Source organism: Salarias fasciatus, chromosome 4 (genome assembly GCF_902148845.1).
Source record: "Salarias fasciatus chromosome 4, fSalaFa1.1, whole genome shotgun sequence".
Lineage (NCBI taxonomy): Eukaryota > Metazoa > Chordata > Actinopteri > Blenniiformes > Blenniidae > Salarias > Salarias fasciatus.
In genome coordinates, this window is record NC_043748.1 from 25073172 (window position 1) to 25084818 (window position 11647).

Genomic DNA, 11647 nt, shown 5'->3' on the forward strand with positions numbered 1-11647 from the left:
TCTGAAGATGAGCAGAGTCTGGGCTGAAGTTTCCCTCGCTGGCTCCAGACTGGCCGTGTGCAAAAATACCTGAGGCCACGTTTACTGTTTCCACAACAAGTGCAATTGGTTGAAGCAAAGCAGAGAGACTTCTGGACGCAGTCTGGAAGTGTCCAGCAGTGGTTACTTCAGAAGACCCAGGATCCCTCAGGATGGTCATGGTTCAGAGGAGACGGGGACACGAAGCCAGTCCCGTATCGTCAATGGTTCCCCCAATAAAGGTCAGCTGCTTGTTGATAAAGACTCATGAATGGAATGACTGTGAGAGAAAGACCCAGGGACCGGCCGAGGACGGTCCGGCTCCTGAACCGGTCCCGCTGCTGATGCTAGCCCTGTCAGGTTCTGAACCCTGGTACTTCTGACCATCGTTGACCTTCACTGAAACACCATCGGGACTGACGGTGTTGCTCCTGTGTGTTTGACGTCCTCCTCTCGTCCCGCCTCTCCCGGGTCTTCCGCTGACGGAGACGCCGCTCCGTCTCGTCTCGCTCTGGCCCGGTTCTCCGGCCGTCGCCGAGTCAGCCGGAGGCCTGAGGCTAGTACCCCACCCCGAGCACCTTCTTCATGTGCTCGTACACCACGTAGGAGATGCTGACGGCGGGGATGACCTTCAGGAAGTTGGGGGTGATTCCTCGGTACAGGCCCTGCACGCCCTCGTGGGAGATGATGTACTTGAACTGTCCCACCATGGTGAGCTTGGGGAGACCCTCGGTGGTGGCTGAGAGGAGAGAGGAGGAGGTTATCGGCAGCTCTGAGGCCGAGTCGGCCAGCCGGGCGTTTCTGACCTTGAGCCTGCATACGGGTCCGGATCAGAGCCAGGGGGTAGGAAGCCAGCTGACCGCAGGTGCTGGAGACGGTCCCACAGCCCAGCAGGACCAGGACCCCCGGGTCGGCCGAGTTCACGCAGTACCTCTGGAGCCAGGCGTTCTTCAGAGTCTTCGTCCAATCACAGTGAAGGAGGGAGATCTCAAGTTAGTGCAGAATTCTGCAACCTTCAGGACCTCAGAGATGATTCTAACGACTCTTCCAGCCTCACTCTACTGCTCAGGATTAGTCCTCTCCGATTCGAAGGAAAGAGAAATTACAGTTGATTCATCAATAGATGTGAAAAACATTCGGATCTAAAGAGATTCAGTAACAAACCAACAGTTTCCTCCGCCATGAAGCACAAATCTGACTTCTCTGAGCTCAACAATCCTTTTTTTTCACCTTTGATTTCTTTTCTCTCCACCAACCATTTGACTTGTAAATCATTCCGAAGACGGCTGGAACCTGAATGTAACTGCTTTCTCACTCAAATGAGACAGAATAACAGAGTACTTATTTCCATATCCATCAGCAGTAACACACACACACACACACACACACACCTCGTACACGGCCAGGTCGATGCCGGCGTACGGGATGATTCCCAGAGTGTTCGGCAGGTAGCCTCTGTAGAACGCCCGCACGCCTTCGGTCTTCAGGATCTGCCGGGCGCAGTCGGCCATGCCTGAGTATTGACCCGTCTTCCTCAGCGTCAGGCGGGTTTTCAGCACCTGGACGAGGACACGAGACTCACATCGGTCTCACGAAGAGGCAATGCCACAGAAAGGTCACTCGATTCACCCCAAGAGGAGAAACCTGGCGTTCTCACAAAGCTGCGTTCTACTCAGAGTTCTGGGTGATGAGCGTTATTTTAATACAGGAAAAGGAGGGAACACACACAGCATTCTCATCTGTGAAGCTGAAAGAGCCCAAAGTCAATGTGAAGGACACATTCCTGCTGGGACCGAAAGTGCTGCTCTGTGAGGGATTAGCGCTGAAGAAGTGCTTCAGTTTCCAGACGTCTCATTAGCAGCGTCTCACAGGACTCTGATGTGACGGAGCACCGGGACGCCGTGCTGTGGAGGGCGTCCAGAGGCCTGAGAGCCGGCTGGCACTGACCTCCATGGGGTAGATGATGGTCTGGGCTGTAGCTCCGGCCAGAGAGCCTGCGATGAAGCGCTCCTGGACCCTCAGACTGCCGCCCTCCTTACTGCCCCGGATCAGCCACTTGATCTGCAGGGACGCCGGCCAGAAAACAAGCCCAGGGGAGCGAGTCAGAGCCGGATCAGAACCAGATCACAGCCGGTTCAGAACCAGATCTGAGCCCGATCAGAACCAGATCAAAGCCGGTTCAGAACCAGAACAGAGCCGGATCAGAGCCGGATCAGAGCCAGAGTCATCAGGGAGTTCAGATCAGGGGATTTCCATCAAATTGTCACTCAAAGATAAACCACTCAGCTTCACTGGCAGTCATCAGCACTCATCCCATGTCCTGACGGCTCCCGTGTGACCTGGTGATCAACACGAGGGGCGCTGACCTGCTCGTAGGCCATGAACTTGATGGCCGACTCTGGGGCGATCTTCAGGACGTTGATGCCGTTTCCCCTCCAGAGGGCCAGAATTCCTCCCTCCTGCACCATCCCTCTGAGCCCGGACCACAGGTTGATCCCCCGGGAGGATGAGCCGTGCACCTGAACACACACACACACACACACACACACACACACACATACACACACACAGAGTTGCTTTTCTCTCTGCAGAGCGGCCGTTTATTTGGATTTGAAGCTCTGGAGTCGTTCCTCTGAAAAGTTCATCTTCCCACACAGGACTGTGGGGCTGAGCTGACGAGGCTCCAACACCCACCATGTGCTTCACTTCTCTGCCGTGTGTGTGTGTGTGTGTGTGTGTGTGTGTGTGTGTGGTGTGTGTGTGTGTGTGGTGTGTGAGATATGTGGAAGAGAAAACCACCACATTACTACCTGGGCTCACTTCACAGTCCACTGCATTAAATTCTGCAACACAAGATCTAGTATGAACTGAATCTAAATGACTTATTAATTACTAATGACTACCGAGAGTTTTTTTTTTTTTGGTGTGTGTGTTGTCATACAGCGTGCTGGGAGAGATTTCGCTTCATTCCAACCTGCACTGAGTATAATCAGAGTCTCGGTGAAGAATGCAGCCCGGCTGATACAAAGTGTGCAGAAGCAGAGTCCTCGGTGCGTGGTACAACAGTGACTGATATCTGATATAATAGTGTCTGTTGATACAGTTGAGGTGTTTCAGTCGTGAATAATTTGAGCATGATGCAAAGACTTTGTCCACATTCTTCTTTAGCAGTCCATTCTGCAAAACGCTGCGTGATCATCCGTTTGAGTCCAAGAAGAAGTTCAAAGTGCTTTCTGAACATTAGATGCCTTTCGTGAAGCCTAACGTTTGCCATGCCTCGCGTTCATGCTAATGCTAATTCAGCAGACTGGGGCTGGCCGACCTGCAGGAAGACCTTGAGTCGGTCCAGAGGGGCGGTTCCTGTCCGGGACACGGCTCCCGCCATGGCCCCGGCCACCAGCTGCCTCCACACCAGGCCCGACCGGCGCTCTCGCTCCGAGAACTCATCAGGAACCGTCAAGTGTTCCCCGATGTCCAGCATCTGTACAAAAAGGACAACAAATTGTGCAATTTTAGTGATGTAAAATCCCTTTGTTTCTTTACAGACAATGATATTTTTTACTGTGGACACTTGATCAAAAAATCCAATTTGGCAAAATGATTTCATTTGTGTTAGTTTAACTTTGTCTGAGGACTATCGGCCTGTAAAGACGTCGTCAGCGAGTCTCCTGGTATTCAGCCAAACACTGAAGTGATTCTATCAGTCACAGACCGATTACAGCCCATAATCACCTGGCATGTGAGGCACCGGTGAAATAAAGATATATACTGAAGGGACTTTGTCCAATACTGGCCAGGCAGGAGCTGCTATCTCTCTGACTGCCTGGACTGAAACATTACTGGGATTTGAACCAGCTGACTCACGTGAGAATGCTTCCAGTAGTGGACGATCTCCTCCATGTTGTGGAACGGGTTGAACAGGAAGTAATCTCTCCATTCATTCCAGTCGATGGTCATGTTTCCATCTCTGTCCATGCTGGCAGGCAAACAGTCTATTTTACCACATATTTTATTCATCTCCTTTATTAAAAGACATAAAGAGGGCGTTGTTAAGGTTCCAACATTTATACACAGCCCGTCAAAGTTTTCGGTCTCTCCCAGTGAGAGCCCCTTATGAGGCCTTAGTCCAAGCTTGAGGATCAACCTGAGATTGAGGATTGCAGGATTTCTCAAGGAATACAGTTTGACACCCCGAGACAACCAACCAAGCAAGCAACCAGCCAACCAACCAACAAGCAAAACAACAAACAAGTAAATCAACCAACCAACATGTAAACCAACCAACCAACAAGCAAATCGACTAACCAACCAACCAACCAACCAACAAGCAAAACAACCAACAAGTAAATTAACCAACCAAACAACCAACAAATAAGTAAAGCAACCAACCAACAATCAAAACAACCAACCAACCAACAAGCAAATCGACCGACCAACCAACCAACCAACTCTCCAACAAGTAAAACAAAAAAACAACCAACAAGTAAAATGCCCAACTAAGTCAAACAACCAGCAAACAAGTAAAAATCCAACCAATGAACAAGTCATGCAGCCAACCAAAAAGCCACAAGTAAACCAACAAACAAACCAACAAGTAACTCAACCAACCAACCAACCAACCGAGTTGGGATCTGCGCAAGAAACATCTGGGATTGAATAAACTGGTATATCAGATGAAGTTTAACTTTTTCCACTGTCTGACTGGCATGTAAGTTTTCACTTTGGCATTTGGAGTCAGCGGAGGACTGCAGTCCTGCTGAGGTACAGGACTCACCCGGTGAGCAGCTCAGCTCATGTGGAGTTCACTGAGACAGCTCCTTTAGCTGGAACGTCCAGAGCGTGTGTCCTCCTGAGGATACGAGCTCCTACCTTCAATCAGACCATATCGAGCCCCAAACTGCAAACTCAACCCTTTTAACAATTCATCCCTCAAACCTCCATCAAATTCCAAGACAACGCTGCTCGAGGCAAAAGTTTCTGTAGTGCTTTTAAATGTGCAATACTGTTACGTAATTGTTGTGGCAATGTCTTTGTTGTCATTGAGGCTGTCGAGACATTTATGGTACAGTTCCTGAGTCCAAGACTAGTTTTCTCTGAAGTGGGACAATAAAGCAAGCTGTCTTGTTCTTGTAAACAGTAGTGACTGAAATGGAAACTGGAGCTTGGACCGAGCAGCTGTAGTAAACTGTTTCTGTGACGGCCCGCCTCTCTGACAACACAACCACCCACTGTCAGATCCTGACCCACCCTGATGTCAGGAAAGGATTGAAAAATGACTGAAAAAAATCACACTGTCTCACTCTCAAATACATGATGAGACCCAAGAAAAGACTTCTTAAACAACTGGAAGCAACATCCTCAGTTTGGAAAAGTTGCTGAATTTCAGTGAGTTGTCATGAATCACTTCAACGAGACCGACTGATGTGTGAATGTTGCTCCTACAATCAGATTTAGATAACGGTATCGCTGCTTCCTGCCTGATGGTCACTCTCCTGTCCTCGTCCTGACAGTGCTGCGCGTCATTATCAGTAGGGTTTAGAGCAGGAAGCCTGCTGATAGCCAGCCGTCTGGCAGCAGCTATCTGATCTGAGCTTTAGGGTTTGACACATGAAGGCGATCTGGCGTCTGAAATTTCCCCCTGGCACAGTCCTCATGCTTTACCTTCGCACTGCGTAAGATCTTTGAACTGTGATTCGGTAAGCCTCAGTGGGTTTATGTCAGGACTCTTATGGCCACTTTTTAAACTGCACCCAATAATAACATTTAAAAACGTGTAGATACCTGAACGACCTTGCTCTGAGATCATACAGACTGATCTCTTTAACATGCTGCTGAAACATTTAGACATTTCTGATTGCTCTCTTCACTCAGACTACAAGGAGCCATTCCAACTCAGAAATTAAAATGTGCACTTTCAAAATAAACGTTTTATTCTCTCTTTGCGGCTCGATACCAAAAACATCCACAGACCAGTACCGTCCACGGCCCAGTGGTTGGGGACCTGACAGGTTTACCTCTGCAGGATTCTGGAGGCCTGCTCCAAGGTGACGTCCACTCCCAGTTTGTGCAGCGAGTGCTGGATCTCCCCAACGTCGATTCGCCCTGCACCACCAGAGACACACTTAAAAAAAACGCTCTTTGCTCAAAGCACAGTGACACTCTGAGCGAGCGACCCGCACACCTGGAAACGTCAAGGTGCCAGGTTCTGTTGTGTTTACTAAAATATGCCACGCAAAGCAGAGGAGGCCAGTTTGAGCCAGTCCTTCAGAAATCAGCTGATCTCCCTTGGAGGATGGACAGATGGGTAAAGGATGAATGGATGGAGCCATGTTGTCTTGCTGTTCTGTGTGTGTGTGTGTGTGTGTGTGTGTGTGTGTCCACACACCGTCATTGTTGCGGTCCAGGCTGTGGAACATGAGCCGCAGGCGCCTCTCCTGGTCCCGCAGGTACTGGGAGAACTCCTGGAAGTCCAGCAGCCCGTCCCGGTTGGCGTCGCTCTCCTGGACGATCTGCGAGAACAGAGAGAGAGAGACGGAGGCTCAGGGGCGGAGGGCCGGGCCGCGGGAGGTGCAGGTCACACGGAGGTCGGGGGGGTGTCGGGGGAACGGGGACCACGCGGAGGTGACGGCGGGGTCAGCGTGTGGAGAGTGAGGAGGCGACGGGACGCCGTGCACGGTGCTCTCTGAGGGACGACCAGTCAGCTGACTCCTACCTGATGGCCAGCATGCCCTGTCCTCCGCCGGGTGGATGAGGGACAGAAAACACACCGCTGAGCAGCTGGAGCGTGTGTCGGTGTGAGTCCGTGAATGTCTCCGTCTGCTGCGGTGTTGGTTCAGAAGGAAGGATCTCAGTGCATCAGTGTCAGCTGGCTTCACTGTATTTCAGTAAATCTAACGCCACACTGGTTCCTGTGATGGACGAGCGATGGCGGAGGCGTGGCGCCGCAGGAGCAGGAGCAGGAGTCCGTCCGGGTCTTCAGCTGAGCAGCGAGCCACCGGCTTGTGTTTCAGACCTGCTGTTAAAATATTCATCCTCAAAGGCTTGGATTCCTCTCAAAGTGGAACAGCTTGTCTTTATCTGGTTCTCTAACCGGGCCAGGCTGATGAACGACTGGCGGCGACGGACGGACGGCCTCCAGAGAGCGGCGGCGGCGGCGGCGACGCTATTAAAAGACAGAACGACGGCTGGTGTCAGAGGAACCGCCGGGGCTGGGATCAAGGAGGACCTGTGGCCGATAACCTGCTGAACATGGAGAGTCATCTGTACCGCCTCAGGAAGCATCACCAGTGGTGTTGTGTGTGGTGTTGTGTGTACTCTAAAGTGGACTCCCATCAGAAAACAGCTGATTGTTTCCTGAGTGCTGGGCTCTCGGTAAACAGCTGGTTTCTCAGCAACACCATCGTTCTCTCAGGTTCTGGCTCCTGACGAGCCGCGCCGCCATATTTTCCGTCCTCTCGCTGTGTGTCTGGTTTCCACGGCTCCAGCGAGAGACTCCCCGGTCCACACACACTTTCAGAGCGTCTCCGCTGAATGCCGTTTTTCCATGACAGACGCTCTCTGCAGCTTTGGGCAGTCCTTTGTTCTGATTGAAAGGTCTGGAGTGTGAGAGAGGAGCGTGCACCGCCAAGGTTCTGCCTCTCAGCAGGAGCCCAGAATGAACCTCTTTATAAGCAGGTTCATTACAGCAGGTGCAAGTGAAGGGAATCAAAAATAAAACAATAACTCTCATGTTTCCAGCTGAAGTGATCCACTTGGTTCTTTTTGCGTTTTTTTTTCTTAGTTTTTCTGCTTTTGTGTTCCGACCTTCTGCCCTGTGGCCAGCAGGTGTGGAGTAATAACATGTTTTGACTGGACGTTAGCACGTTTGCTCATTTATCACAATTCATCACAAAATCTAACCTTTAATCTCACCTGTTCAAGCTCTTAAATAATTATTTTCATCTGAATATAATATAATATAATATAATATAATATAATATATATATAGTAAATCTCTTACTTACATTAACATACCAGCTATTGCAGCTCATCAGCATTCCTCTGGGATCCAGCTGTTGATGTTCAGTTGTTTCGATGGTTTTCCAGTTTAACGGGTTTATGAAGCTCCTGGAATAGTTTCTTTTGATTTGAACCAAACTCACTGATCTCACATCACATTTACCCCCTAGACTGATTCATGACGCTTGAAGTTAAAAATAACACTTGAATATTAGAATTTTTGGGGTCATTTTGGAAAAGCCATCTGATTTCATTTATATTCAGCCTACTTGGTCAAACAGCTCGGTGGGACTTATGTTGTTAAATAATCTAGCATTAAACTGACATGCACAGCGATTTAAAACGCTGAATCTGTCTTTTGTGGTTGTAAATATTTTGTTCCAATCATGCAGCCAAACAATATTAAAACAAATAGAAGTATGAATGAAAGATATCACCGTAAACTTTGGTTTGCCAAAGTGTTTTTTTCTTTTCTCTGTTTGATTTCGTTGTTCTCAGTGCAGAACTGGACGGACACAGCCGCCGCCTCCTCATCGATCGTCCCGGGTCTGATCGGCCTCCAGCCACAGCGGAGCAGATCTCAGCAGACCAGGTCGAAGTGGAGGAACCTCCGTCCATCAAATCGCTGACAACCAAGACTCTCTTGATCCTTATCCTCTTCAGCGTCCCAGTTTTCCTGTTTTCATCCTGTTTTCTTGCTCGTTCTTCCACCCTGCTCGCTCTCCGGTTCAACCAAACTCCTGTTTCAGTCAAATCAGGACAAACACGCAGCTAAACATCATTCTGAGGGGCTTTTTCAGCATTTCTCTGGACAATATCGTACAAACTTTCTGAGTCAGTTCTTCTCGTTTTTTCTTTCTTCAAACGACATAAAACCGAAGAGGAACATGCTGATGAGGGGCTGAGCGTCAGCAGTCCCAGCTGCCTCTGCAGGGACGGCTTTACCTCAGAACACAGCGGACGGCGGGTCAGGAGCATTCTGGCTGTCCTGTTGGGAGCAGGTCACTCTAGGTCACTGTGCTGCTGTTAGATCATGTTTTCTCCACAGAGCATCAACTTTCAGCGACACTGACGAGGTTCCTCCGTTGTCTCCGTTCATTTGTTGCTTTGAGCGGTTCAGTAACAAGTCCAGCTGGTTTTGACGGCAGCGCCAGGCCGTGTGTGTGTTTGGCTTGTTAGTGCAAACATCCTATTTCCCTTCATGAAGTTCGGACGGAAAGCTCGCCGGCTCCCGGCAGCAAACAGCGAAACACTGATCCTGGAAGCGTGAAGCGGTCAAACACTGAAGAGCCTCTGCTACAGGGAAACAGAAGCCACTTTCACTTTCTCAAACATCCACTGAGCGAAAGACTGAAAACAAGCTCATGTACTGTACTGTCAAACAGAATCTCTGGGTCGCTTTCCACCACACACCCACACAAACAGCGGAGGCAGACACTCCACATATCGAGAGAGGCTGGAAAACCGCCTGGTTTTAAAGGTTAATGTTGGGTTTTCTTCATGAAAATTAAAATGTAGAGAAGTACATTAAACTGACAGTGACTTTACAAGTGGGCTAACAAACCAACAAATTACAAATAAATGACTTTATGTATGCATTTTCACTCTGAATTCCACACAGTTAGCATGATTTAGACCTATCTGGACACTTTCAGAGCCAGCGGCTGTTCCTGAAACTGATCGTAGTTCAAACATTTTGACATGTTAAAGTTCAAACTGTGAAAAAAAAACATTCATTCTTTGTCTGCTCTTTATTCAGTTTGAAACAGTGTTCTGAGAGTCCAGAGAGCAAATCAGAACACAATGTCTAAAGATAACATGTCACTGCAGAGCACCCTCTTCCAGGAGGCAAAGCAGCCCACAGCATGATGGTGCCTCCACCATGCCAGGACAGCTGGACTATCCGCTTCATTTGGTTATTGTCAATCTGTTTCTTGCCACAATACAGACGGTATGGAGAAACCAGCAATGTCATATTTTGACCGTTTAATATAATATAATACAGCCAGTAAAGTTTTAATTTCCCAATAGAATAATCAAACATTTGACCCAGTAATGATGCAACTTTTTACATGTAATTTACCACTGGTTGGTTGGTTGGTTGGTTGGTTGGTTGGTTGGTTGGTTGGTTGGTTGGTCAGCTGTTTGGATAGTTTGTCAGTCTGTTGGTTGGTTGATGGACTGACCAGCCAGCTGGTTGATTGGTGGGTTGGTTGGGTGGTTGGTTTTTTGGTTGGTTGGTTGGGTGGTTGGTTGTTTGGTTGGATGTTGAATAGCTGGTTGGTTGACTGGCTGATTGGTTGCTTTATTGGTTGGTTGGTCGGTCATTTGGTTGGATGGTTGGTTGATTGGTTGGCTGGCTGGTTGGTTAGTTAGTTGGTTAGTTGATGGGTTGACTGATTGGCTGCTCAATATCATTTCAAGACTTTTTCCCTGGAATTGATCCAGTATTTGTCTTCTGTTCTATTTTAACCCTGTTCTTGGTCTTGACAACAGCTGACAGCATGATCTGGATCACATTCACTCCAGATGGAGGTATAAACTCTGAGTGCCTTCGTCCTCCTCTTCTTCTTCTTCTTCTTCTTCTTCTTCTTCTTCTTCTTCTTTATCAAATGGTGCCATTGCTGCAATACTGTCACAATTATTTTTTTTATTTCTATTTTTCGTTATTTCGTTATAGTATTGGCTTTATTACATGAACACTGGTCTCCACCTGTATATTGCGCATGTTGCGGGAGTGTGTGTGTGTGTGTGTGTGTGTGTGTGTGTGTGTGTGTGTGTGTGTGTGTGTGTGTGTGTGTGTGTGTGTGTGTACCTCCTCAGCCTCTCCTCGGTGCAGTCCCCGGGCTGCCAGTCCCGTCCTCAGCTCGTTGATGTCCACTCGTCCATCTTTATTCAGGTCCAGCTGCTCGAACAGCTCCGCGTACCGCCTCTCCCGATCCGGGTCCAGGTCCGGGCTGGGTCCGGGACCGGCACCGGCGCCGGCGCCGGCACCGGCACCGGCACCGGCACCGGCTCGTGTCCTCCTCCGGGTGCTGAAGGGGCGCAGGACCGCTCCTCGTCCTCGCCCATGTGAAGAGAGAAGCCGGGTGTCGGATCCGTCAGCCGGACATAACCGAGTCCGCAGCGGGGGGCCGGTGCCGGCGCTCTTCCCGGGAGGAGCTGCTGCCTCGCACCGGGAGAGAGCCGGGGGAGGAGGGATGGACGGACGGACGGATCCCTCTAAAGAGATTATCTCCGTGTCAGTTACATTCTCCGCGCAAATCCATGAAGGATCTTAAAGTTTCCTTCAGAGCGGTGATTATTCCCTCTTAGCGCAGCGCGTGCAGTGAGACACCCTGTCCCACAAACCCTGGTCCGAGTCCCGCTCCCGGTCCGCTGCTTGTGCTGAATGCGTGTGAAAATGCGGGCTCCTCCGTCCGCACGCTCCTCGCGGTGTGACGGCGCGCGGCTCCGCTGCATCGCCGTGCGTAAAGAGCGTCAGCGCGGCACGCGCGCTCCCAGCGGCTGAATCAGAGGAGGAAGAGGAGGAAGAGGAGGAGGAGGAGGAGGAGGATGAAGAGCAGCGGTTCACTCAGTTCAAGGCTCTTCACGCCGCTACAGTCGATACAGGATGTGACTCTGATAATTC

General features: G+C 49.8%; 1 protein-coding gene across 1 annotated transcript; it reads right to left on the reverse strand.

Annotated features, from left to right (window-relative positions):
• Positions 1-563: 563 nt before the first annotated feature.
• On the reverse strand, positions 564-11325 carry LOC115386519 (calcium-binding mitochondrial carrier protein SCaMC-3-like). The gene is made up of 11 exons (XM_030088865.1): positions 11022-11325; positions 10832-10968; positions 6404-6527; positions 6033-6120; positions 3883-3994; positions 3341-3499; positions 2385-2537; positions 1966-2079; positions 1410-1577; positions 825-975; positions 564-757 (listed from the first exon to the last, which is right to left on the reverse strand). The coding sequence occupies exons 1-11, from the start codon at positions 11086-11088 to the stop codon at positions 576-578; spliced, it is 1455 nt and encodes a 484-aa protein (XP_029944725.1). The 5' UTR covers positions 11089-11325; the 3' UTR covers positions 564-575.
• Positions 11326-11647: the final 322 nt, after the last annotated feature.

Bases quoted from the DNA above. Each gene is read 5' to 3' on its own strand.
- LOC115386519 (XM_030088865.1), bottom strand. From the start codon at position 11,088: ATGGGCGAGGACGAGGAGCGGTCCTGCGCCCCTTCAGCACCCGGAGGA. The intron at 3,500-3,882 runs GTGAGTCAGCTG...CTTTTTGTACAG, and splicing joins ACTACTGGAAGCATTCTCAC to ATGCTGGACATCGGGGAACA. The intron at 758-824 runs GTCAGAAACGCC...CTCTCCTCTCAG, and splicing joins GACCCGTATGCAGGCTCAAG to CCACCACCGAGGGTCTCCCC.